General features: G+C 50.7%; 12 protein-coding genes across 12 annotated transcripts; 7 read left to right on the top strand and 5 right to left on the bottom strand.

Annotated features, from left to right (window-relative positions):
• Positions 1-21: 21 nt before the first annotated feature.
• On the bottom strand, positions 22-1,067 carry BU25DRAFT_46385 (uncharacterized protein). Its single transcript, XM_033710634.1, has 2 exons — positions 202-1,067; positions 22-150 (listed from the first exon to the last, which is right to left on the bottom strand). The coding sequence occupies exons 1-2, from the start codon at positions 694-696 to the stop codon at positions 103-105; spliced, it is 543 nt and encodes a 180-aa protein (XP_033562104.1). The 5' UTR covers positions 697-1,067; the 3' UTR covers positions 22-102.
• On the top strand, positions 620-1,328 carry BU25DRAFT_46416 (uncharacterized protein). Its single transcript, XM_033710646.1, has one exon. It carries the CDS (start codon positions 846-848, stop codon positions 1,215-1,217), a length of 372 nt encoding a protein of 123 aa, XP_033562103.1. The 5' UTR covers positions 620-845; the 3' UTR covers positions 1,218-1,328.
• A 1,248-nt stretch (positions 1,329-2,576) lies between these two features.
• BU25DRAFT_340637 (uncharacterized protein) lies at positions 2,577-3,765 on the top strand (the record flags this gene model as incomplete). Its single annotated transcript, XM_033702819.1, has 2 exons — positions 2,577-2,942; positions 2,998-3,765. 2 exons carry the CDS (start codon positions 2,577-2,579, stop codon positions 3,763-3,765), a joined length of 1,134 nt encoding a protein of 377 aa, XP_033562102.1.
• Positions 3,766-4,574: 809 nt separating this feature from the next.
• Positions 4,575-5,033, top strand: BU25DRAFT_431214 (uncharacterized protein; the record flags this gene model as incomplete). The annotated part of the gene is made up of 1 exon (XM_033708651.1): positions 4,575-5,033. The coding sequence occupies one exon, from the start codon at positions 4,575-4,577 to the stop codon at positions 5,031-5,033; it is 459 nt and encodes a 152-aa protein (XP_033562101.1).
• A 223-nt stretch (positions 5,034-5,256) lies between these two features.
• On the top strand, positions 5,257-6,666 carry BU25DRAFT_46355 (APH-domain-containing protein). The gene is made up of 3 exons (XM_033710611.1): positions 5,257-5,675; positions 5,734-6,375; positions 6,428-6,666. The coding sequence occupies exons 1-3, from the start codon at positions 5,349-5,351 to the stop codon at positions 6,587-6,589; spliced, it is 1,131 nt and encodes a 376-aa protein (XP_033562100.1). The 5' UTR covers positions 5,257-5,348; the 3' UTR covers positions 6,590-6,666.
• BU25DRAFT_410548 (uncharacterized protein) lies at positions 6,465-7,274 on the bottom strand. Its single transcript, XM_033706320.1, has one exon. The coding sequence runs from the start codon at positions 7,202-7,204 to the stop codon at positions 6,743-6,745; it is 462 nt and encodes a 153-aa protein (XP_033562099.1). The 5' UTR covers positions 7,205-7,274; the 3' UTR covers positions 6,465-6,742.
• A 1,188-nt stretch (positions 7,275-8,462) lies between these two features.
• BU25DRAFT_392342 (uncharacterized protein) lies at positions 8,463-10,521 on the bottom strand. Its single transcript, XM_033704652.1, has 2 exons — positions 9,004-10,521; positions 8,463-8,953 (listed from the first exon to the last, which is right to left on the bottom strand). The coding sequence occupies exons 1-2, from the start codon at positions 10,477-10,479 to the stop codon at positions 8,705-8,707; spliced, it is 1,725 nt and encodes a 574-aa protein (XP_033562098.1). The 5' UTR covers positions 10,480-10,521; the 3' UTR covers positions 8,463-8,704.
• A 2,400-nt stretch (positions 10,522-12,921) lies between these two features.
• BU25DRAFT_392339 (NCS1 nucleoside transporter family protein-like protein) lies at positions 12,922-15,146 on the bottom strand (the record flags this gene model as incomplete). The annotated part of the gene is made up of 5 exons (XM_033704651.1): positions 14,692-15,146; positions 14,562-14,641; positions 14,307-14,513; positions 13,199-14,257; positions 12,922-13,148 (listed from the first exon to the last, which is right to left on the bottom strand). Exons 1-5 carry the CDS (start codon positions 14,820-14,822, stop codon positions 12,922-12,924), a joined length of 1,704 nt encoding a protein of 567 aa, XP_033562097.1. The 5' UTR covers positions 14,823-15,146.
• A 140-nt stretch (positions 15,147-15,286) lies between these two features.
• On the top strand, positions 15,287-18,520 carry BU25DRAFT_439843 (DUF917-domain-containing protein). The gene is made up of 3 exons (XM_033709127.1): positions 15,287-15,377; positions 15,428-15,496; positions 15,591-18,520. The coding sequence occupies exons 1-3, from the start codon at positions 15,334-15,336 to the stop codon at positions 18,460-18,462; spliced, it is 2,985 nt and encodes a 994-aa protein (XP_033562096.1). The 5' UTR covers positions 15,287-15,333; the 3' UTR covers positions 18,463-18,520.
• On the bottom strand, positions 18,500-19,664 carry BU25DRAFT_46248 (tricarboxylate transport protein-like protein). The gene is made up of 3 exons (XM_033710524.1): positions 19,525-19,664; positions 19,407-19,478; positions 18,500-19,356 (listed from the first exon to the last, which is right to left on the bottom strand). The coding sequence occupies exons 1-3, from the start codon at positions 19,540-19,542 to the stop codon at positions 18,538-18,540; spliced, it is 909 nt and encodes a 302-aa protein (XP_033562095.1). The 5' UTR covers positions 19,543-19,664; the 3' UTR covers positions 18,500-18,537.
• A 294-nt stretch (positions 19,665-19,958) lies between these two features.
• Positions 19,959-21,583, top strand: BU25DRAFT_410542 (short chain dehydrogenase). The gene has a single exon (XM_033706319.1). It carries the CDS (start codon positions 20,382-20,384, stop codon positions 21,351-21,353), a length of 972 nt encoding a protein of 323 aa, XP_033562094.1. The 5' UTR covers positions 19,959-20,381; the 3' UTR covers positions 21,354-21,583.
• A 911-nt stretch (positions 21,584-22,494) lies between these two features.
• On the top strand, positions 22,495-23,013 carry BU25DRAFT_410541 (uncharacterized protein). Its single transcript, XM_033706318.1, has 3 exons — positions 22,495-22,541; positions 22,592-22,791; positions 22,835-23,013. The coding sequence occupies exons 2-3, from the start codon at positions 22,756-22,758 to the stop codon at positions 22,964-22,966; spliced, it is 168 nt and encodes a 55-aa protein (XP_033562093.1). The 5' UTR covers positions 22,495-22,541; positions 22,592-22,755; the 3' UTR covers positions 22,967-23,013.
• The last annotated feature ends 732 nt before the right edge of the window (positions 23,014-23,745 follow it).

Genomic DNA, 23,745 nt, shown 5'->3' with positions numbered 1-23,745 from the left:
GAGGCGCTCGCGGGCAATAGCTATCAAGGATCTGCTTATGTACACATTACTATTTGAGATTATGATTACGATCCTGACTGTCCTTTCTTTCGATGGTCAGGATCAGAAAGTAGGATCGTCTTCGCTAATGGGCACCAGATTACCCTTGCCCTGGAAAAAGCTTCGTCAGTACGTTCTCGGGATTCGAAGAGCATGACTTACCTTGAATACCTCCACGATATTCGCTTGCTCGCTCAACATGAACCGACTTGTCTGGTTTCCCACATCGGCCAACTTCCTCCATTTCTCCAAGCTGTCCTTGTGTCTCTTATCTCCGTGGGCTACCTCTGCCTGCTTCCAATGCCCTTCGGAGAACGAGATCAAAGTCGTGATCTTCTTCTGGGGAATATCATAGACAGCAGAGACTACGGTTCCGGTTTCTTCGAGCCAGTTGATCTGCCAAAGCTCGCCAGGACGGATGCACTGATACGTCGCGCGTTGATAATTTACTCTGCCGGCCATGGGTCCGCCGTGAATGGCATAGATGACACGGTCATCTGAGAAGCACCAGAGCTCATAGCGCCACTTCTCAGGGTTACCGTCCTTGTCTTGCGCGTCATAATTGTAGATCAGATGTGTGTCCTTGATGTCTTTGTCGAAGGATGAGTGCAGTGGAGTATTGGTCAGGAAGTCTGGGAGTTTGTCGCCTGGAGCCATTGTTGCGGGAGATTAGATCAACTTGATGAGGTTGTAAGGAATATTAACGTCTGTTCTTGCGGTTGGGGAGGTTGATGTACCTTCAGCTTCGTACTTAACGCGGCACTACCGGAAACGGATGACGTAGCACATCACGATATGCAGACACTATGTCGAGGAAGAAGCATCTTCCTGTAAACCTTTCATTCCTCTTCATGTTATCTTCGGTTGTTGTTTTCGGGGTATCTTCACTGGTCATCCACGCTATTCCTCGACGACGCAACAGATCTCCAACGTTCAGTGCATGTGCCCTGCATCACGCATTGTGGGCGCGATCATGCGATCCAATACATAACCGGAAAGGTGCCACGACAGAAGCGGTCAGCATGGTTCGGCGCACAGTTCGGCGAGGCACACAGGTACAGTGCACCTCTGCGCAACGTGCTACTTGTTACCAGTCGCTACACGACCAGCGGAACCGAATCTTCGTTTGTTTGCTGCGACACAAGACCACATGCCTGATCGGAGGCTGTACTCGCTGATAGATTCGGCTTCCATCTCTTCTGGTAGCAATCCATCTGAGAGAAGGCCAGAGGTCCGAGGCAAGGCAGCAGCTGTTGCACAACAATGAATGCAGAGTGGAGGAATGAAGTGTCATCGCTTGCGCGTTGTCAGACTCGTGTAACTTCACTCGGGTTGTTTCGCCGACTCGATCTGGTTGGTGAACGGTCGTCTACAGCTAGCATCAAATTACCTATTTCCAGATGAAGAACATATTGTGGTTTGGCTCTCTAGGCCATCGCAGCCACAAGCCTGAGGCATCAGTCGAGATGTACCTCTGCGCCCGTGAATGGCTTCGCTCGCTCCCGTCTGAGGCCCCACCTCCCGCTAGTGCATCCGCTGTAATGGTTCACCTGGATCAGCCCTGTGAAATGCTGTCTGCTCTAGACTCGTGGAGACGATGACTTAACGTCCAGTTGTCTCAATAATGTCATCTTGGACATCGCACTTTGAGGGGCCGAGAGCGCCAGATAGGCTCGGCTCGTGGGAAGCTAACGTTGCCAGCTGGTGAGGAGCTACGCAGAACAAGCGCCGCGCACCTGCTGTCAGCTCACCGACACAGCAGAGGCGTCTGTCCCTGCGCGAGACGCGAAAGCATCCCGCAACTCGCGTCGAACGTTTCAGTACGTTCTCGAATAATCGCGCTGTACCTACCGCAACCTCAGCGCGCTATCTGAGCCAAGGGAGGACAACCCTACTTCATTGGGAGTCCATCGTCGCCGAGCTCAAGTCCAGAGAGAACTGGCATGCGTAAGATCAGTCGGTACCGTCCTGCGCCCCTTGACCGGCTAACCGAGAGAAAGGGCGGAATGGAGTGTGTGTCCTGGAGGACTGCATGCCGTTTTGTAGCAGGCAGCCACGCTGAGGAGCTTATACAGGTTACCGGAAACGCCGCTTCCAGCGGTCAGGACACTTCCGCATGGGGTTCCACCCAGCAGGAAATGACTGTCTTAACGCTCATTTCATGGAGTTACTGCTGCATCCAGCTAGTTTCGCGAATGGTCCTGGCTCTACCCCATGCCCACCGCAACTTGACCCCGGCCCGGTCATGCAGCGTCACGCAGGACAGGTGCAGTATGACAGGGGTCAGCGGGGACACCATGGACTTCTAGCCCCCCCCTGCCCTTCCAGCTGTTTATCAGCAGTAACGGTCACTACAGTTCAGCCTTCTGTCCCTCAGCATCTCCGTGCCTTATCACATTCCTCCCAGCTTCAAAGTTGTCTCAGTGCCAAGACAACTCACTGCGCTTTCGGTCAACCTGGAGACATCAACCCATCTACTCTCTACTACTCGCTCACGGCCAAATCTTTGGATGCATTCAATTTACTACGCGCCCAACATGGGCAGGGAAGAGCTGATATTCCATGAGCGCCTGGAACTTCTACGCAGTTCTGCTTTCGAATCTGAGCATGCCTGGCAATACGACACATCGTATATGGAACACGAAGCAGCCGCAGTAGCGCTTGAACAAGAGATTGAACAGTCGTTAGCAAGCATATCGCCCGACGAGAACTCAGACGAACAAATCCGGATCATCAAGACACAGATCACAATACACAGGGAACGGCAACGTGCCTTGAGGCCACATTTGGAGAGTGGTAGTGGTGACTTCGACGGATGGGGAAATGAATGCATGTTCGTACCTGCGCCAAATCAATGGGGCGCAAATGGGGACCTTGACGAAGAGAGCGAGACTTTGTCTTCTGTGTGTTGACCCCCTAGAATCGCCTTATAGCTTGCACATGAGCTAACGCGTCTAGATACACAAGCTACTCACCTGGCAGTCGTCGTCACCGATATCAGTCACACCACCATACTCACTACTTTACGATGAACTACCATCCCCAGACATCCCTTACTATTCGATGCTGGATGCATACCAAGCACCAACAATCTACCATCTTCATCGCACACGGGAATGGACTGGTCTCTCAGGCAGCCGCAATTACGTGTACACAGCGCGCGAGCACTCCGACAAGTACGCTATGTATATGCTCGAAGCTATGCATCGTGGCGATAACCAAATCACTGCTGCCGACTTCTCCAGAATTGCCGAGTATCCAAAGACATGTATACACATACTCCTCTCTGGTATCGAGAAGCAGCGTCTGTCCACATCGTCGAAGGATGCCGCCTACAAATCCCGGTGTATACATCTGGATGTCAAAGATGCATTTGCACAGTCCGTCAAAGAATACCCGGACCGACAACAGAAGATCCCATGGTCACCACGGCGCTTCACTTATGGAGGTCGACGTTTTGTGTGGAAGTCCGGAGACTCCAAGGATGACTCGATGCCTGAGACGCTGTACGAATTTCGGAATGATTGGGCGAAGCCGGGTAGCCGAACTGGAAAGCGTTGCGATGATGCACAAACGACGAAGCTAGTATGGGGTGAGAAGAAGAGGAGTGGGAAGGTCGACAGCTATACAATACATTTCGCTGGCGGCATGGACCAAGTGTTCAGGGAAATCCTGCTTGCCAGCCAAATGGCACGACAGATCTGTTTGTTCACGGCGATGAACTGAACAACTACCCAAACTATTAGGAAGCCAGAGCTGGGCTCATGGACTCTTTCATGCATGTACGATGTGTAATGACTAGGATGGACCGACTGGATCGAGTATGGGGATGAGCAGATACCCTTAGGAGGCGTTTGGAAATATTATAGAAGGCGGAACGACACCTTCATCATATACATTTATTAGCACAACTTCCTCTAATAGCTAGAATGCCAATCGACAGGTCGATGCATACTCCAATGTCGTTGTTTTTCCATCAATGTTCTGACGAGACGTTCCATTGAAAGGCTTGAGATGCTGATTGACTTCGTTTCATTCCAAGCCCTGAAGGTTCCTAAGTTTCTATTGGAGAACGTACGAAAATTTAGCATGCTTAGCTGAGCCCTATCAACTATGACATAATCACCTTGCATCTTGCCTTAGAATCCCCACCAAACACGCCACTTTGCTGCAACTTCAATGTCAGCCTTACGCATTCTGCAGGGCCATCTCCAGACTCGTGAGCTGTGCTTACTTTCGCAATGTTCTTGTAACGGCCACTTGTGTCGCTGTCATTTTGCTCCTCACACTAATTTCTCACTCAGCTCTCCACATTGCAACCCTAGCTTAACGCCTACCGCTTTGCAGTGCCTCGCCATACCCGACAGCTCGTCACTACACCCCCAACCAGGAACCACAACCGCCATTCACCGCTTTCGTCAAAGCCACCGACTTTCTGTCAAATCAAAGAGCCACAACAGACGAACGCGCATACTGTACTTTGTCAATCGTGCATATACACACTACACGCCGTTGCGTGAGCAACACCACCAGGCATGGCTTCAACACGTAGCACGACGCTCCGCAATATCACGTCTGAGTTCTGCGCAGCCCTGATCTCACCTCCTCCGCCATCAGAGCTTCTATCACAGTACTTCTCCAAAAATCCCCAGATTACCGAGCATGGCCCGGAGTGGGCACGCTCACGCCTCCCGTTCCTCGCAAAGACTTTCACGGGCAAAGATGGGTGCGAGGAGTACTTCAAGCTGATGACGGGGACCCTCGAGATGTCTCTGAGCAAAGATGCGTTTCCACACGCAAAAGCCTTCAGCGTTGATGCCGAGGCTGGGGTGGTGAGCGTGGTAGGCAAGGGACATTTCTCGAGCAAGAAAACAGGCAAGGGCTGGGATGAGCAGTTCATGCACAGGTTCAGCAACTTTGACGAGCAAGGCAAGATAGGGCATTGGGAGATCTGGGCGGATCCATTGAGCGCTTGGGATGCTGTTGGCGAGTAAGCAACGTGCGCGCATTGCTGAGTGCAGAGCATGCGAAGTTCACAAGACGAAGCAGATTGTTATCAGCCAACTGCTGTCGCAGATACAAGCTTTTGATACTTACAACAACCTCGCTCCTCAAAGTGTGCATTCGTTGTATTCTGGTGCTGATTTTGACCCCGCATCAATAATCTCAAATGCGCGCTTCACCGAGGCTAACCTCAGCTCGACGCAGCTTACTCGAACATCAACAGCATGTAGACAAGCAAACTCGTTCGCCCGTCTATATGGCAGGAAAGCATTTGCAAGAAAGAGCAAGGAACCAAGCGGCTCAACATGTCTTCAAAGCAATCAGCCCGGCATGATCTCGACGATACCAAATTGGGCGCATACCTACAGCAACACATCCCAGACCTAAGGCTACCTGTGGTATCGACGAAGATTGGATACGGGCAGAGTAACCCAACGTATTTCGTGGACGACGCCAATAAGACTCGATACATTCTGAGAAAGAAGCCAAGCGGAACTATCATATCTCCAGTTGCCCATCAGATTGATCGAGAGTACAAAGTACTCAAAGCACTTGGCCATGTCGAAGGCTTCCCAGTACCACAGGCGTATTGCCTATGTATGGATCCTTCAGTGATTGGGACAGCCTTCTACGTACGCAGTTCTCTCCCTGCAACGACTATAATAAAAACGCATACTGACACACCACCAGGTAATGGAATTCGTAAAAGGCCGTATTATCACCGATCAAAATCTCTCAACCTTACCTCCAACACAACGGCGCTCAGCCTGGTTCTCTCTGATCTCAACACTCGCATGGCTGCACTCCATCGACCCAGACTCCATCGGTCTGTCAGACTTTGGCAAGAAAACGGACTTCTACACGCGCCATTGCAACACATTCTCTCGCATCGAAGCTCAGCAAGCTAAAGTCAAAGACGTCAACACTGGTACAGAGCTCGGCCGTGCCCATCCAAACTTTGACGAGATTGTAGACTACATTCGCAAAAACGTGCCGTCTGACCGCACCAGCATCATTCACGGTGACTATAAGTTCGACAATGTGATCTTGCATCCCACAGAGCCAAGGGTCATTGCAATACTCGATTGGGAATTAAGTACGCTGGGCAACCCAATGATGGACGTGTGCTACGCTTGTGGACCGTACTGGAACCGGGCGCAGAAAGGTGGTGCGGTGAGAGATGACCAGGGTGGTGAGGTGTATCTGCCTGAGAACCAGAGAAGTAATGGTATGCCGAGTATGGATGAGTTGGTGGATGAGTATGCGAGGATTACGAGGTGGGATCCGAGGAAGGATCAGTGGGAGATTGCGAAGGTGTTTCATTTGATGAGGGTATGTTCACTAGGTTGTAACGCAGAAGGATGTGTGCTAACAGCAGGAACAGGGCAGCACGATCAGTCATGGTATTCAGGCGAGGACTATTAGCGGGCAGGCGAGCAGTGAGTTCTCGCATATTTACTTCGAGAACACGAAAAGGGGCTTAGACACAGCACTAGCAATGATAAGATCGATGAAAGAGAAGGAGACATCGAAGAGCAGTTTGTGAATGTGCCAACAAGTGGCGATTTTGGTTTGCGAATAGTAAAAGTGCAGAACAGTAGGGGTATATCAATCTTAAGCCAAGGGAGACTCCATCATACGGTCAAAGATGGCTTTTAGCTTGACCCAACACCTTCACCTCCGTCATCACCGTCACCATCTAGTTCTTATAGCTAGGCGGCGCAACCTCGAAGCCCGCCTGCCTCTCTGCCTTCCTAGCACGCCTGCGCTCCCTCCTCTCAAGCTCCTTCGCAACAGCCTTAGCCAACTTCCTCCTCTCCTCGCGCTCTCTCTCCTTGATGATCTGCTCCCTGCCTTTTCCTGACCAGACCGCGCGGAACTCCTTGCGGAACTTCTGCTTGAAGGTGAGAGTCTTGTCGTTCTCTTCCTCAGCCTTCTTGGCCGCAAACTCCTCCTCGTCGTCGGTGTCGAGGAAGTCGTCTTCGTCTTCGTCAATCAGGGGGTCGGAGGCTTCGGCGTTGACGCTTTTGAGGTTGCGCTCCTTGTCCCATTTCTTGGTGCGCGAGTATGCGATGCAGGCCGTGGTGAAGAGGACGACGCCAAGAGGGAAGGTTACAAAAAGACCCATGACCACGATCATGGCGATGAGGTCTTCGTCCATTGTAGCGATTTGGTAGGTGTCTAGATTTGTTTGTAGGTGTTTGAGTGACTTGAGTCGGTGTTTGAGTGCGTGGTGGAGGGGTCTGGGGGTGAGTGACTTGTTGCCTGATATAGGAGATATAAGTCGGTCGCCACCGCCCAGGGACACAGTTGTAAAGGCCCTTGTTGCCGAGGCGCGGAATGTGCACCGCCACGTTACGTCATCCGCGGCGGTTTCACGTGCTTCGGTTTCCTGGAGTTTCTAGAACATCAACATCAACTTGAGGCCAGATGTTCTTCCTCACCTCTCGCAAGCCATTTACAGCTGAAAGGTCAAAGAATGCATAGTGGGACCAGATGTTCGGGCATTGAAGACTACCTCCGGAGCAGCTGTTGCATCCTCAACTGCACTTTCTGATCTGCACCCCGATACTGCTTCTGTACTACTCCGACAAGTGTGTTGGTTTCCAGCAGCATCCATCTCATGTCTAATTACATTGTTTCTTTGTGTCTTGCTTGTTGTCTTAGACACAATAAGCTTCTTTGTTGCAGGTGCCTACATTAGAGGCACCTCATCACTCTAAGATAGATTCATTCCAATTCATCTTATCTTCTGCATAGTGCTGGTTCAACAAAGTGTACCCATGGTACCCCTCAGACACAGCGCTGCGGATTGATGGCTCCCTTGTGGAGTCGTGGTCTTTAAAGTGGGCTGTGTTGTGGAGAGAAGTGGATCTTGTGGGTGTCGTTGTTGGCTCTCAAAGGTGCTGTCTAGACGACGAAGACTGCTTGGCTGTGGTCCTCTAGACAGTCAAGGCTTCTCTTACATCGGGAGCAAACCTCACCGAAATCGGCTCTGGGATTCGGAATCCTTCCCTCGCATTTGCTTCGAAACATTTTGTTCACTGTGCCCAGAATTGCCACTCTCTACCAAGGCTACCAAGTCATTGTTTGTGGCATTGCGAGCATTACGTTGTTGGTGGGCTGTATTACTATTGTCGCAAAGAACGTATCACAGAGAGGTCGCATAGCTGGGAAGGGCAACAAATGCTATAGTGCATTGAAATTTGATCTCTATCATTGACCGACCGTCTGGACGCGTGTAGCGTCTCATCGATCTACATGCAGAATGCAAAGCCCATGGTATATGTGCCCTTCCCGTTTTGACGCCAGCGCTATGCAAGAAGCAGATACGTAGGGAAAAAGTTGTTAGATTACAGTGGTGGCCGTTGAGGGGAGCTTAAGAGCTTCTATGTCTAAGTACATGTGAGAAGCGCTGAGCCTGCAGACGACTTGTGAGAAAATGAGATGCGGGTAATAACAGGAGCATGGGGTATAAAGGAGTGTCTGTTGCTATTGCAGCGTGACGCTTGTTTGCTGGCTGAAAGAGCGAATGAAAGGAAAATAGGAAACCTTGTGATGGGTGTCAGCACAACACACGTAGTCGTGCACTCTGCGAAACACCGGATTTGCGCAATTTGGTGACGTGTTTGCAGTTCTGGTGATGTGCTCTTGATTTGATCTAGTGATCTGCGACGTCCTCGTCCCTCATGGGATAGAGGATATCACCGACGATTACGGATCGTACGTGATTGAACAGCACGAAGAACCACATCGCAATGATGGCAATAGAGAGGCCATTACCAACAAAAAGAATCGTTTCATCCTTCAGGGCATTACCGATGGAGATGGTGGCGATGGCAAATCCGGTGTTGGGGAAAACCATGGCCCACCAACCCAAGTGGAAGTAGACAGCCCATGAGTTGATAACCTGGCAGTGAGTTAGCGGTGATATGTCAAGAAACAGTTGTAGGAACTTACAGCAACGAGAGCAATCATGAAAAACCACATAGCCAGTACCCAGAGAAACAAAGCAGCAACTAAAGCCAGAGTGCGAATGAGTTTGCCATCCAGGAGGCCGTCGCCCTGCAGATCGAAGTCCTCAGGGAGAGCGTTCGCCATACCAATGAACGCCAAGCAGGTGAAAGAGGGTGGGCCAACTCCAATGAACATGGCTCCACGGTGCTCGCGGTCCGGGTAGCCAACCTGCATAAGGCGACCAATGTAATGGGCGTACATGAGAATGGCAACCGTAAACCCGAGACCTTGACATCCAAGACCAGCCACAATAATGGGATACCTGGCTGAAAGAGGCTGATCAGCAGCGATGACGGAAGCGATGGTTCCCGACAGCATGATGGGGAAGATAGGTAGCAGCCACGAGGGCATGAAGCTGGTCAACTTGTAGGTGTGCGCGCAGAACAGGAAGGAGTATTGGAAGACAGCCAGGCAGAAAGCGAAGAAGGTGTAAAGCCAGAATGCGACTGACATGCTGGTGATAGCCCAGGCGCGATTGGGGTGGTCGACCTCATAAGCCTGGATGATGTACTTCTGTGTTCCAGTGATGATGGTGGCGACTGAGAGGAAGAAAGGACCCAAGAACAAAGCCTCACGCTCGTGCGTGATAGAGCCCTTGAAAGCACCAGGAAATTTGGTGAATCGCAAAACCATGGTTCCCGTGATGCCGGTAAAGAAGATCAGGTTAATGATGTAGAAGACGGCGCCAATGGTGATCAAGCCAGGGAAAGCATGGGGCTGGACAGCAATCAGTGTTGAGATACCGCCCGTGGCCATGGTCAGGGTGTACCAGGCCCATGTGAAATGGCGAAGTCGTTCGCCAAATGTCATGTACGGCTGATTTGGATCCTTCCTATGTGGCAGCTTCGAGTTGTGGTCCCAACCGTTTCCATGGCCGTGGTCGTCATCGTGCTTCTGCTTCTCAAGGTCGAAAGAGGCCGGAGGTGTCGGCATGGGAGGAGGTCGTGGTGGAGGGTCGTTGAATGGGTTCTCTGCCTCTTTGCCTTTGGAGTCAATAGGATAACCGTTGGCATCTACGGATCCTGGTAAGTAAGCATCGCCAGTGGGGTAAGGACCTGCAGGCGTCTGGACCCAAGTGTTGGACCGGGTGGTCTGTTGAGACTGAAGAGGGTACTGGTTCCCCTGTTGCATGTCCGTGGGCTGCTGAACGTTCATAGGCAGGTTGCGGCTATCAAGTGGAGGGCTCTGATTTGGGTACCTGTTGTCTGGCTGGTATGTCTGGGGTGCATACTGGACTGGTTGGGGAGGAGAGACTGGTCGGACTGAGGAGGGGAGGCCAGTCTGCATGGGGTACAGACCAGGTCGCGGGTCGGAATGCGGGCGGGAGTAGCTTGGTCCATTGTTGTCGAAATTAGGGCTGAAGTTGTTGTTGTCCTTGATGTCGAAGGTCAATCCCTCAGGCTGGAATCGTGAATCCATTTTTTGATTTGGAGAGAGGTGGCCTGCACCGTGGGAACTAACGAACGGAGACGCCTGTAGATAAAGTGAAAGAATATGACATGCAGAACAGTAGATCAATAACAATTAATTCAGCACCGGGCTGTTAGGAAAGGAGATGGACGCGAAGTGCAGGAGGCGAAGTAATAACAAGTGGAGAGCAAGATCAGCATGGGGGTGTGGGCGTTCACCAACTCGATGTCGTTTCGAACCATGTACCACAATCGGCACTAGATATTTCTAGCAGTTAGCTCAGCGACTCTGAGCACGACGTAGGGGTGGATTGGTTCCTTGACAAGCTTGGCTGAAGTGATGTGTTGCGTACTTGCTCCTGGTATCCACATCAAAGCGCCGAATAAGCTCTGCAACAGGGTCAATGCACGTGCATCTTGATAACATTCTGAGGTCGTCTTCGCCTCATCCCAGTCCGTAAACGGAAACACATGCCTTGGCAGCGTCCGCTCCGCCAAGGTATTTAGACAGGCAAGATCTCTCGAGTGTTGAGATAAGAGTGCTGTTGAACGCGCGGGATCTGCAACACTTGTCATTGCTTGTGCAGAAGAGAAAAACAACGTCATTGTGCGCAAGCAAGTGTAGTTCAAACTCACCATCGTGCAGACTACGCCGTTGGTCCAGATGCATTTCACCGAAGTGGGCTTGGCAAGCGCTCCGCTGTGATGCGGTGTTCACTTTGGAGTAATGGAGAGCCTGTTGCACAACTGGAGATAACAGTGAGGAGAGACGTTTGCGCTCAGAATGAAAGCGGGATGTCGCCGCGGAACAGGGAGACTCCCTCCTGCGTTACGGGCCCCCATTTGGCTGGACCTGGCGGTCTCTGATTTGGATCACCATAGGATGGTGAAGGGTAATTTCCGATTTCCAATTGTAGACTGGGATGATGCTACATCCGAGAGATGGGCGGCTGCCAATTGGATGCGGCTCAAGTGCGGATTGGTGTCCGTTGAAAGGGTGTGAAACGGGCGACGAAACGCCAAAAGCGGATCCAATTGTGTCGGAGTTGATGCCAAGCATCACCAAAACTCATCCAAGCACACGGCCCCACCCACCTGGCGACGTGGAAGCCACAGCCGCGCACCAGGTAAGCTTGTCACTCTGATAAGATCGTGGGAGAATGCGTTAGCTGCTTTGCGAGTGCAGCAGATCTTGTCCAAGACGACCGTGAACGATAGGGATGCTGTCTCAACAATGCCCGAGGCCCACTCTCATGTTTGACTTCCTCCAGCCAAGCCCAAGCCTTAGACAAAAAGCCTATCTTGACCTCGACGAAGTTGTTTCTCCTCCACGTGTGTTCCAGAAGGCTGTGTCTGAGGTAGTTATGATGGAGCTGAGGTGTTGCGCTGCAGTACAAATCCACCTGGTGGAGGTCCAACGACTACATCGCTGATCGTTACGCGTCGCTGTCGAGAGATTGCGACTTGTTGCCCAACTCACACGGAACCCCTATCGCGACAAGACGGTGACTTCTAGGCGTGGGCGGTGTACTCAACCAACCAGTCAGCCTTGCACTGCAAATCGGGCCGCCATTTGAGTTTGAGGCTGGGAGATTGATGCGCAAGGAGTTCCACTGTTTGACGTAGATGCAAATGCACGCTCACTGCGTTGCTCATAACCAAGAGAACAGAATTGGAGATGAAGCTTAACGGAAGGCGGCGGCGGCAGGAAGATCAGCGCAAGGTGATGAGGCGGGAGTGGCTGGTCGCGCGCTTTCCCTTTCACAAAGCTTGCCGGCAGGGTCCACACGAACAACAACAACCCTAACAAACCCGATCCTAATTTTTCAAATGCAATGCAAGGGGAGGTAGACTTGGTCCTCGTATCTGTTAATGAGCCTTGTTCCAGTCATGATGGGAGATCGCTGTACGTTGGCAGTCCTGCCCGAGCACGAATAGATGGCAGCAATGGCAGCATTGCGCAACCAATGAGCGCAGACCAAGACAATTCTATGGTCACTGTAGGCGTCAAAAGAGTTCCCGACACCCACCCAACTTGAGCTTCGCAGACGCCACAAAGACAGTATCATCTGCATAACTCAATGCAGCGTCAGCACAAAGCAAGCTTGCGCATGTCAACGCCGGCGCCTACCGTTCTTGGCTGTGGACCTGATTCAGGGGCTACAGATTGTTACTCGTTTTTCAGTCATGCTCGTGAAGTCTCTAGTCGACTAGATGCTTCGACAAGAGAAGCCAAGAACTTTACTTGCGCCGGGTATGCCGAGTCACGTCAGAGATATATATCTAAACTTCGCAGCCAACTGTACATAGCTTCACGTGAAAGCATCGATTAGGCACAAACAAGAAAGGTCTCTCATCATGGCGCTTGATAACGACGAGCTTGAGGGACCATCACCGCGAAACGATGCTGTACCGGAGAGGTTCGGATTTGCTGCCCTTCACACGCCATACATCATACTCTCTTCTCACCCATGGCGTCTTTCTCCGATAGATCTGGTTCGACGGATATGCCAGTGATACCAACAGCTGATGGGCCTTCTTCAAGTGGGGCAACGCCGATCCGTCGAGCTTCCGCTGCGGTGAACGTTCCATACACATCGACCGAGTCCATCTGATCCATACTAGGGACTGGGAAGACGATGTTGAGAACATAAAAGACTATAGCGCTTATGAAGAAGCCTGGCAGGTGTTCAGTATCCATTTCTCTTCGTACACAATACCACACTTACCGATGAGGAAGGCCATATAGTACAGCTGCACCAATGCCCGTGGTGGGGAAAGATCCCCTCTAACGGTAACAATCAGCCCTCCAATAGTCAGAGCCCATCCGCATATCCATGCTGGTATCGCTCGCCAGTTGAACCCTCTCCAGAAGTAGTAGCAAGAGTCAGCAGTCTTGTACAAGTGAGTGAGCGTGATCCTCCTCTCCCGCAGCAAGTAATAGTCAGTGGCCATGATACCTATGATCGGGACCAGAAAGACGGAGAATGATGACAACACAGCAATGAAGGTCGTGGCGCGGTTGATAAGCTGCCATGGCTGTACAAACCATGCAGCAACGAAGGTGATGATGGCGCCGCGGCGTATATCAATGTATCGAGGAAACAGTCCGGCCAGATCGATACCTCCAGCGATAGCATTACCGCATATGTTCTCGAACATCGCTGTGAATGCGAACCCTGCGGCTAGGAAGAAGACGCCGGCGCGAGCTTTCGAACTGCCGTTTCCATTGTCCATCATGACCATAAGAAGGTCTGGAGGATTCCAGTACACTTCGCCATAGATCTTCTGTGCTGCAGCTGCAGTGACGAGACCTACGAATGAGACCAGAATGCCCGTAATAAAACAGCTAGTGATTGTGCTGTAGACATAGTGCCTGCGAGCACTAGCATACCTTGAGAAGTCCGAACCGTTCGTTATTCCAGCCGCTAGTCCACCGATGCCCTGGTTGATGCCAGCCATGATAAGCCATGAAGAGTTGAACGGAGAGCCAGCGGGTATAATTTGCCCAGCATTCCATAATGAACCTACACCTTTCGCGACGGCGAGTGCCCAGATCATCCAAGCTAACATGCCGACACCACACCAAGTACACACGATCTGAAATGGAATCTTGAACTTTTCCGGGCGAAGCCACAGGAATGGCGTCGAGAGGAACCAGAACACAACGAAACCCACAAATTGATCGGTCGTGGTAGGCATACTTGGCCCGAATGTGTTTGGCATGTGTGCAAAAGAAGGCCATATGGCTGTCAAGCATACTGCAATCAGACGCCCTCCATTCCAACCTGTCGCAAGTCAGACACTTTTCAGATTCGACAAGTGGTGGCGACGTACATTGCACAGCGTTCCAGATGAAGTTAAGCATGATTCTTTGTGAAAGTGGGATGAAGCTCCCTCTCATACCCCAAGAGTATCGGTTTTGTACAGTGAATCCGATGTGCCACTTCAAGCCGATCCAGGCGATTAAAACGGAGAACAAGACGACAAGTAGCCTGCTAACAACGATGACGAGCATGGCCTGAGGGACAGACAAGCCGAGTGCTACGAGCGATTAGCCTGTGGGATACTTTTGACACGGCTCTTACGTACTCAAGTAAATGCTTGGGGTTTGCCAGTTCGCGACGTTCAAGCTTGCTATTGCCCAAAAGCCGAAGAAGTTGAACCAACCCCTACAACGCTGTCAGAGCTACACCCAGAGCAGAAACGTAGTTTGAGGTACCATGTTCGTCGTTCTGGTGGTAACGGGATCAGGTCGCGGTTACTCCAAGCGTTGGTCTGCTCATGTCGGCTCCCATCGCCCTTGAGCCGTATGTGCTGATCGAGCGATACTAATCTCCGCCTCAAAGTCATGCTGAGATGCGAACCGCCAGAGATGATGAGAAATCAAACGAACAAGGCATCAGAGTGATGTTGAAAAGGCAGGAAATTGTCATTCAAGTCCCGCATTAACGTCCAGGCCAAGCCAACCTCCATGTCGAAATGTTCGGCGTTACTTCTCAAATGCGGAAGCCGTGATACGCGGGGATGATAAGCGACGAACGTGATAGGAAATCCAGGTGAGGGGTACGTAGTACCTTATCAGATAGAAGGTGGCGCCATGATCGATAGCATAAATGAGCATACACATAGCGAACGCAATGTTGCCTTATCATGATAGACGGATGAATTGATGCTGTTGGAGGTGGAGAGTCGAGCACTTGGGGAAGCTATGGAAGCAGTCACGGTTGACGGCTCCCGAAGTTCGGCAGGCCCCACCAAACGGAGTTTGATCTTATCTGATCGAACCGTCCCCAGCTTCCTACACCCCTCGTCCTGTTATTGGGTCCATCTGTTATACAAAGTTGCATCGAAATCTAGAGCCATGGGTGTTCCAAAGAACTTGCGCATTGGCGTTGATGTTGGCGGGTAAGAGTCTCCTATGACGTAATGCTATATCCGCTGATTTCACTTCATAGCACGAATACCGATGGAGTCATTATAGATCCTACAAGATCAGGTGAGGCTGATAAGGGCATTGTAGCATGGTGAGTAAATCCCCTTCTATCGGCGGAGGCACATGATGAGAACCTTTATCCTCTCCTCTTCAAAAGAATAGATTGTTTAAAGTAATGTTTCCAGGCACAAAGCACCCACTACGGCAGACCCCAGTCATGGAATCGCTGATGCAATTACTACCATGTTCAAGTCCGCATCTGTGGACCCCAGTTCGGTAGCCAGCGTTACGATTGGAACGACACATTTCGTGAACGCAGTGATAACGCGGGACTCAACTCGACTATCGCCGGTCGCTGTACTGCGCCTCTCTGGACCCTTCAGTAAGCATGCGCCTCCATGTGTGGATTGGCCAGCTTCACTGCGAAAGATCATATTAGCACACTATGCTTTGGTAAAAGGAGGTCTTGAGGTGGACGGCAGTCTGATATCCGACATCAAAGAGCAAGAGATCGTAGAGCAGTGCAAGATCATCAAAGAAAAGGGCATCAGGAGCATCGTAGTCAATGGCGTGTTCAGTCCAATTGACACGATAGAGAAGCAAGAAGAGCGCGCAGCAGAAATCATCAATCGTGAACTCGGCGAAAAAGTAGATACTGTGCTCAGCAAGGCTGTCGCAAACCTCGGTTTCCTGGAGCGAGAGAATGCTGCGATTCTCAATGCTTCGATTCTGTCATTTGCACGCAAAACTATCGCCTCTTTTCAGTCTCCCATCAAGAGGCTCGGATTGAACTGTCCCGTTTTCATCACACAGAATGACGGCACGATTCTCAGTGGCGAAGCGGCAAGTCGACTACCTATCCGCACATTCTCCTCAGGCCCCACGAACAGCATGCGCGGTGCTGCGTTCTTAATAGGAAAGCAAGAGAACAGTGAGGCGATAATGGTAGTTGATGTAGGTGGAACGACAACGGATGTCGGCCTACTACTTGCCAATGGGTTTCCACGCCAACAAGCAGCCTACTCTGAGCTTTCTGGCGTCAGGATGAATTTCTCATATCCGGATGTCAAGAGTATAGGTCTTGGAGGTGGTAGTCTGGTTAGGAGGATCGGAGACCGACTACAGGTAGGCCCGGAGTCAGTGGGCTATAAACTGCCAGAGAAAGCTCTTGTCTTTGGTGGAGATGTACCTACGGCTACTGATTACACCGTAGCAGGCTCGTCTGAGGTCACAATTGGCGATCCGGATAAAGTGCGAGGCAAGCTGAGTGAGAACGACATCTTAGACTTCAGGAACGAGACAAAGGCTATGCTGGAGCGCATCGTTGACACAATGAAGACTGCACCGGAAGATCTTCCTGTACTACTTGTTGGAGGTGGTGCTGTGGTAGCACCAGATAGCTTGAAAGGTGCGAGCCGTGTCATCAAGCCACAGTGGTCAGGCGTGGCGAACGCAATCGGTGCTGCTATGGCACGAGTCAGTGTTGTCGTAGACACTGTCAAGTCGACTGAAAAGCAGACTGAGAAGGAGCTGCTAGCCGAAATCTCTGAAAAAGCGAAGGAGCGAACCATTAAAGCAGGCGCTCTGGCTGATTCTATAGAGGTTGTGGAAGTCGACACGCTGCCGCTGCAATATGTGGCGAACAAGACGCGTTTCGTCGTCAGAGCGGCTGGCGATTTCGATTTCTCTCGGGCACAAGGCTTCGCAGACCTCGAGCTTACGAAAGTTGGAGAGGATATAGCGACAGAGTTGGAGAACGCACAGAACGCTATCACTCCGGCATCGACTGAGGACATCTCTGTTGAAGACGATGCAGCTCCCGAGGTTGACATCGTCGGCTATAAGCCGAAGGTTGTCAACCGCGAATGGTGGATATCCGAAACGGACCTCAATTGGATCACCATAGGCTGCTATATCCTAGGTACCGGAGGCGGCGGCTCGCCTTACTCCACGATGTTGAGGGTACGCGAGATCCTGCGAGCAGGTGATGCCGTACGAGTCGTCAGTCCAGACGATCTCAAAGATGAAGACCTAGTGGGTAGTGGCGGGGGTGTCGGAAGTCCAACCGTGGGTATCGAGAAGCTCTCCGCTGATGAGATGATGGATGCTCAGAACAGTCTCTATGAACTGTTTAAGGGCGGTCGTGCAACCCATGTGATTCCTCTAGAGATTGGAGGCTCGAACGGTCTTCAAGGTCTCGTTCTAGGTGCATCGTCGAACATGAATGTGCCGTGTGTAGATGGCGACTGGATGGGTCGTGCTTATCCAACCAAGTGGCAGACCACACCTGTTGTATTTGGGGAGCGCGAGATCGTCTTCGCTCCAGTATGTGTCGCTGATGGCAACGGTAACACGCTCTACATGCCTACAGCGACCAGCGACCTGAAGGTCGAACAAGTTATTAGATCAGCTCTGAGCCAGATGGGAAGTGCTGTCGGGACAGCCGATGCCCCAGTAACGGGTGAGGAGACGAGGCGATGGGCGGTTGAATACACAATATCGCTGTCATGGCGCATAGGTCGAGAGGTCGCACGAGCAAGAAAAGAAAACAGAATCGACAGTGTCGCTGAGTCGATCATCGATGCTGTCGGAGGGCTAGAAACAGGTCGCGTTCTATTCAAGGGAAAGATCGTCGGTGTTGAACGCAAACTTTGGATGGGCCACGTCTATGGCGAAGTCATCATCGAGGGTACCGAGGCTCAATTCTCTGGCAAGGTCAAGATACCATTCAAGAACGAGAACATCGCTGCCATCCGCATGCATGATGGCAAAGAGAGCAAGACTGGCGAGGAACGCAATGAGGACGTGCTCGCCATCGTGCCAGATTTGATCTCGGTCATTGATGCGCAGAACGGCGAGGCGATTGGAACACCTGAGTATAGGTACGGCTTGCAGGTGTTGGTCATTGGTATTACTGCTAGTGAACGGTGGACAAGCCTCAAAGGTATCGAGATCGGTGGCCCCAACGCCTTCGGTCTGAATCATCTTGAGTACAAGCCATTGGGCAAGTTTGTAAAGCCAGTCAGCGTGATCGACGAATTTGAGGGGAAGGCATGAGCTGCTACCCTTGGGCGAGGGAAGCACATCGATACCCTTGTATAAACCGGTAAATGGTAGACGTATAGATTTAGGTTATTCCGCGTCAGCATCTTTCGTGTGTTTGGCCCCTGAGTACATTGGTAGAATGACTTTAACCGCGGCCTCGTAGCTCGTGAACAGGATACCGCCACTGAAGACCGTTCGTCCCAACCGCATAGTTGTGCCCTTCCAGAACCCTCGGATACCGTAGTCAAGAAGAATGCTCTTGGTAGCCTCAAGAGTGCTTGTCCCCCTCGCACTCTGTGACCTAGTCTTGATCACGTCAAACGGTTGTGTTGCAAGCGTTGTGATGACACCAGCGACCGATCCGTTGGCAAAGTTGACGGCGGTGTTCTGTGACATATCTCTCTTCTTCTCGTAGTCTTTCAGAATATTGTAGGTGCCCATACGGAATGCTGTTGCTGATGCTTGCTTCAGAGTGGTTCCTGCAAAGCCTCTGTACAGCCCAAGAATACCATTTTCTTTCCAAATGACTCGTGTAGCGTGAAGGCCTGATCGGAATCTTTTCTCGTTACGCGCATCGTCGATCAAAGCGGTCTTTATCCGCTCAGTTGGTGTTACTGCAGTTATGGATGCCACGACACCGGCGGTCATGCCAGCCAGCAAGTTGCGCCCAGGTGACAATGTGCCCGTCGCAGGATCCGCAAATGACTCCTTGATTTGGTCGAAGAATAGGAAACGTACGGCATCTTTTCCTACCGAGCCAAAGACAAGCGCCCCGCATCCTTTATATAGTGCTCGTAGTCCCTCTCTTTGATAGACCTGTATTACCACCAAGAATGGGTTGCGTGGAGTCGGCTGCCCTTTCTCAGCTCTCAGCTGCACTCTGGTTTTTGCAAATTCGAAAGGATACTATATTCAAAGTCAGATCTGCATCATTTCGACAGACATGCTCGGCATACTGATAGAAAACCTTCTACACCTCCTGCAATGCCACCTGCGACCAGCGAAACTACGGCAGGCGTACTCCTGTCCTAGAGCTTGTCAGCCTGGCCTCTGAACATCTGGAAAATAGCGCACATTTCCACCCACGACCATTGCTACTCCCAAATTATAGGATTGATGATGTTTTGATGAAAATCGGGATTAGCGAAAAGTTGCAGGTACGTAACCGATCCATAGCCGAACCGGCGGCTAGCACTCTGACGGCAGCAGTGACCATCACTTAAGCACTTGAAAACGTGAGAACGCGTCGCAAAGGGTGTGCTTATGATGCATCCTCATATCATCTCTTCTGTTTATTCTGTGCGATACGCCTCGTCCCTACACCTTAGTAAATCTTATGAACGAAAGTCCGGATCAAGTCCTTCCTTGTCACGGCTCTAGAAGGCGCAACGCCACTTTTCGCATCAACGGCAACGCTCGAATCTTAACCTCGCTCAATAGTATTACCGGACGAAGCCAGATTCGGATTGCAAGGCTTGTAGACGATACACCTCATCATGCGTGGTCTCTTTCGTAGTTCGAGTCTGGCAGCTTAACGGCGATAAAGCTTAACGCCGCCGAAGGGAGCGGTTCCCGAAATGCATAAGCACGCGACGCTATCCTCCCGCGGTGAAAACAGCACTAGCTCATGCGGATGTACTGCGGCTGAGATCTCTGTGGCCGAAGGTTGCGTCAGTTCGCTTGTGGGAATATACGAACGGAGGTTAGACTGCGGCTTTAAGTAGGGTTTAGTCGCACCGACAGAGCCTTGTGAAGGAAGTCGAAGGGTCCGGCATCATGAAAGGTAGTGTATAAAAAGGTTCCTTCGTCTTCATCTTCTGCTTCAATACAAAACGAAGTACAGCTTCTCTCCAGGAATCCTCATACCGTATCCATACCTCTTAATCAACAACAACACCACCTCAAAATAACAGTCTGAATATTTCACCACTATGGGTTTCATCTACTCCCAACTCTTCGCTTCTCTCCCATCTCCCACCTACGACTACACCGGCAAGACCATCATCGTCACTGGCTCCAATGTCGGTCTCGGCAAGGAAGCAGCACGACACTTTACTCGGCTTGGTGCCTCTACAGTCATCCTTGCAGTACGCTCCATTGAGAAAGGCGAAGCAGCGAAGTGCGAGATCGAGTCCAGCACACGGAAGCAAGGCATTGTCAAAGTAATGCACCTCGACATGTCTTCCTACCAAAGTGTTCTTGACTTTTCAGCCAAGGCATCAAAAGAGTTGGATAGGATTGATGTCGCACTCTTGAACGCCGGTGTTGCGCGAGGCAAGTGGGAGTTAGCTGAAGGCGAAGAATCGACCGTCACCGTCAACGTGATCGCCACCTTCCTGCTCGCTTTATCTCTCCTGTCCAAGCTCAAGGACACGGCAGAGAAGTTCAACACCCGACCCAACCTCACTATCACAACTTCAGAAGTCCACGCCTGGGCAGCCTTCGAGGAACGTAAAGCGCCCGATGGCAAGATCTTCGAGACACTCAGCACAAAGCCTGAGAAGATGTCAGGTGCCATGGAGGAACGCTACCAAGTCTCCAAACTCTTAGAAGTTCTGGCAATCCGTGCGCTGGCAGAGAAGAAGAGCGCACCACAGCTTCCTATCACCATCAACTGCGTCAACCCTGGCTTGTGCCATAGTGAGCTTGCGCGCGAGGCTGGTTGGGGACTCACCATCCTCAAGTTCTTCTTGGCGCGCAGTGCTGAACTCGGAAGCCGAAATCTTGTACATGCAGCATCTCTGGGTCCGGAGTCGCATGGGCAATATGTGAGCGATTGTGTGGTTACGCAGCCATCGAAGTACGTGTTGAGCCAGGAGGGGTGGAGGGACCAGCAGCGAGTGTGGAACGAATTGGCGGCGAAGCTTGAACGTATCCAGAAGGGCATAACAAGTAATTTATAGACGTGGCAGTGCGTTATGGAGGGAAATTGGGTGTAGTCCAGCCTCATGGAAATTCACACATGTAACGGGTTATTTATGATCAATTTGCTTTTGATTCCACATACAACCATAGGATGTTGAAAACAAGTTCTCCCATCCAATCTGCCATCTGTCATGGCAACATTTTGAGAAGGCCATTATGTGCCTTCCTGTTTTTGGTAACCATACACGCGGCTGCCAAAAAAGCCCGCATACCAAAATGCTTGGTGTTCCCCATCACCCAAGTTTTCAGGGCAAAAACTCACATTTTGAGAACTTGAGGCATTGCAATAAGCTGGCACCCTGTTAGGATCAAATTTGAAGCTCTACTTTTCTATCCAGGTCATGTTTTTGTTGTTGCACCTGTTGGACAGGCAAAAAATAGCAGAAAAGTCAAGGAAACCAGTGTAATGGATGAGCGCCCTGCCCTTGATATCAATATTACGTGACATCTCCAAGGTATACCAAAAGGTAAGCACAAGAATACTTAAGCAAGTATTCTTTGTGTAGTATAATATATATAGTGCCAGCCAGCTAGCTTTGCCTCTAGCTGCTGTAAGCTAGTCTGCCCCACAGCCTTGCTGTGTGCAGAGTCGTTACAACGATCGCACTTTACGACGCCAACGTTCCGTTCCTGCCCTGTTATTCACCATCGGATGATTTTTTGGACTGACCCATTGTGTGTGGGGAGACTTGGAGATATAAAGAGTAGGTCTTGTCGACCAACCATTGTCTCATCATCCCGAATCCGTCATGGAGCGTACACTTCTCATTGGCTTTACGATTAGTCATTCCTTCAGCTTGCTCATGAGCCTTTTACTCTTATACGTCGAAATCTCGAGGTGCAGATTAGAAGGAGAAACCTGCTTCGAGAAGATTTTATCCATCATCGTTGGTTTTGGTCAGGTAGCAATCACATTGGCTGCCATCACATGCATAGCGGTCACATGACCACAAAATTTCAGGTGTCTGGAGCCACTTTTCTTCAGTACCCTCCAGGCTGACGTGGCGATCAACGTATGGCGCTCCATTCATCATATATTGTCTGGGCTCACCCTTTACTTAACTTGCTCGAAACCTTCGCTATTCCGCTAGCCCAACCTGGACAACTTCATACGTATATGGAGCATGCTTGGTCACTGTAACACTGGAGTTCACATAGAGTATAAGGCAAGGCCACGGCACCCCACAGCCCAGCATCTCTTACTAACTAACAACAGGAACGAAACTTCACAGCACACTCATAAATGCACACAAACGGGCAGGCGGGAATGATCTGAGGTACATAAGGCTGTTGCTTGCGTTCGTGATCTCTAATGCGGCCGCAGCGCTTTGCCAGTTAGCCAATGGTACGATTATCTACGTTCATTTGGTCTCGAACAGGATGACTAGTGACCAACTTTATCAAAGCATGTTACTTGTATGTATCGAAGCATTTTCAGAGATATCTCTAACATGAACAGGCTTATACGTCAACTCAACTTTTGTGCCCTCTTGTCTTCTGCTTGGGCCGAGTGGCATTTCTCCGAAGGGAATCAACAAGGGCAGCTAACTCGGACAACGACGAGAGCAACATCGGGCTAAATATTCGTTGAGAACAAATTAAGGCCAACGGCTTTAATCGGTCTAAGTTCTAGATTGGTAAATAATGTATGACATGAGTTTCTATATGTATGCGCTAGATGCTACTTACATGGTGCGAGCGCCTGCATACGCCTTGTTTTATGACCCGAGCCCCCCTGCGATATAAGCACCCTTTTGCGGTTGCTTCTGTGATCCATGATTGACCAAAGAATTGCCTTGTAAGCGAAGTTGAAAGCTTGTCTGAGACACAAGTGAGCGATTTTACCAATACTCTGTTCTGAAAACGGACCTTGATGTCTTCACTTTTTTTCCAGCATATGTTGAGGTCCCTCAGCTTGAGTGTAGGCCTCGGTTATCCTGTGGAAGACATTTTGAAATACTGCCAGTGTCGATTTTTGAGATCTTTACCATCCCATAGTTCTTTTTGGTGGAAATGTCGATGACTACTTGGGCCGTCTCACTGCTGTGGAATACATGCTGTGTAGGAGAAGTGCTTCGTTCAATGTCACGTCCAATCTTTTCCACCGAATCGACATATGTTATGCAATTATTAACGTGAAGTGAACAAGTATGCAAGAATGATTGGTGATCCATCCTTTCACGGTATGTGCTCTTGTGCGTTATTTTATCTGGATCCGCGTCTACGTCACGGGAGCGTGAAGGCAAAGCAATACGTCAGATACTGAAGAAATGTCGCCTACGAACTTCTAATTTTGGCAGAAAAAGACTGCCTGCTGCGCACGAACCATCTGCCTTTTTGTGTTCATGGTCCTTCAGCTTGGCAGGCTTT

This window comes from Macroventuria anomochaeta, assembly GCF_010093625.1.
Source record: "Macroventuria anomochaeta strain CBS 525.71 unplaced genomic scaffold BU25scaffold_15, whole genome shotgun sequence".
Taxonomy (NCBI): domain Eukaryota; kingdom Fungi; phylum Ascomycota; class Dothideomycetes; order Pleosporales; family Didymellaceae; genus Macroventuria; species Macroventuria anomochaeta.
This window is presented reverse-complemented; position numbering and strand designations above follow the sequence as displayed.

Bases quoted from the DNA above. Each gene is read 5' to 3' on its own strand.
- BU25DRAFT_410542 (XM_033706319.1), top strand. From the start codon at position 20,382: ATGGGTTTCATCTACTCCCAACTCTTCGCTTCTCTCCCATCTCCCACC.
- BU25DRAFT_410548 (XM_033706320.1), bottom strand. From the start codon at position 7,204: ATGGACGAAGACCTCATCGCCATGATCGTGGTCATGGGTCTTTTTGTA.
- BU25DRAFT_46385 (XM_033710634.1), bottom strand. From the start codon at position 696: ATGGCTCCAGGCGACAAACTCCCAGACTTCCTGACCAATACTCCACTG. The intron at 151-201 runs GTAAGTCATGCT...AGCTTTTTCCAG, and splicing joins ATATCGTGGAGGTATTCAAG to GGCAAGGGTAATCTGGTGCC.
- BU25DRAFT_46416 (XM_033710646.1), top strand. From the start codon at position 846: ATGTCGAGGAAGAAGCATCTTCCTGTAAACCTTTCATTCCTCTTCATG.
- BU25DRAFT_439843 (XM_033709127.1), top strand. From the start codon at position 15,334: ATGGGTGTTCCAAAGAACTTGCGCATTGGCGTTGATGTTGGCGG. The intron at 15,378-15,427 runs GTAAGAGTCTCC...TTCACTTCATAG, and splicing joins ATTGGCGTTGATGTTGGCGG to CACGAATACCGATGGAGTCA. The intron at 15,497-15,590 runs GTGAGTAAATCC...TAATGTTTCCAG, and splicing joins GATAAGGGCATTGTAGCATG to GCACAAAGCACCCACTACGG.
- BU25DRAFT_46248 (XM_033710524.1), bottom strand. The intron at 19,357-19,406 runs GTATGCCGAGCA...CTTTGAATATAG, and splicing joins GTGTAGAAGGTTTTCTATCA to TATCCTTTCGAATTTGCAAA.
- BU25DRAFT_410541 (XM_033706318.1), top strand. From the start codon at position 22,756: ATGACTAGTGACCAACTTTATCAAAGCATGTTACTT. The intron at 22,792-22,834 runs GTATGTATCGAA...TAACATGAACAG, and splicing joins TTTATCAAAGCATGTTACTT to GCTTATACGTCAACTCAACT.
- BU25DRAFT_46355 (XM_033710611.1), top strand. From the start codon at position 5,349: ATGTCTTCAAAGCAATCAGCCCGGCATGATCTCGACGATACCAAATTG. The intron at 5,676-5,733 runs GTACGCAGTTCT...ACACACCACCAG, and splicing joins TGATTGGGACAGCCTTCTAC to GTAATGGAATTCGTAAAAGG. The intron at 6,376-6,427 runs GTATGTTCACTA...CAGCAGGAACAG, and splicing joins AGGTGTTTCATTTGATGAGG to GGCAGCACGATCAGTCATGG.
- BU25DRAFT_392342 (XM_033704652.1), bottom strand. From the start codon at position 10,479: ATGGATTCACGATTCCAGCCTGAGGGATTGACCTTCGACATCAAGGAC. The intron at 8,954-9,003 runs GTAAGTTCCTAC...ACTCACTGCCAG, and splicing joins TCATGATTGCTCTCGTTGCT to GTTATCAACTCATGGGCTGT.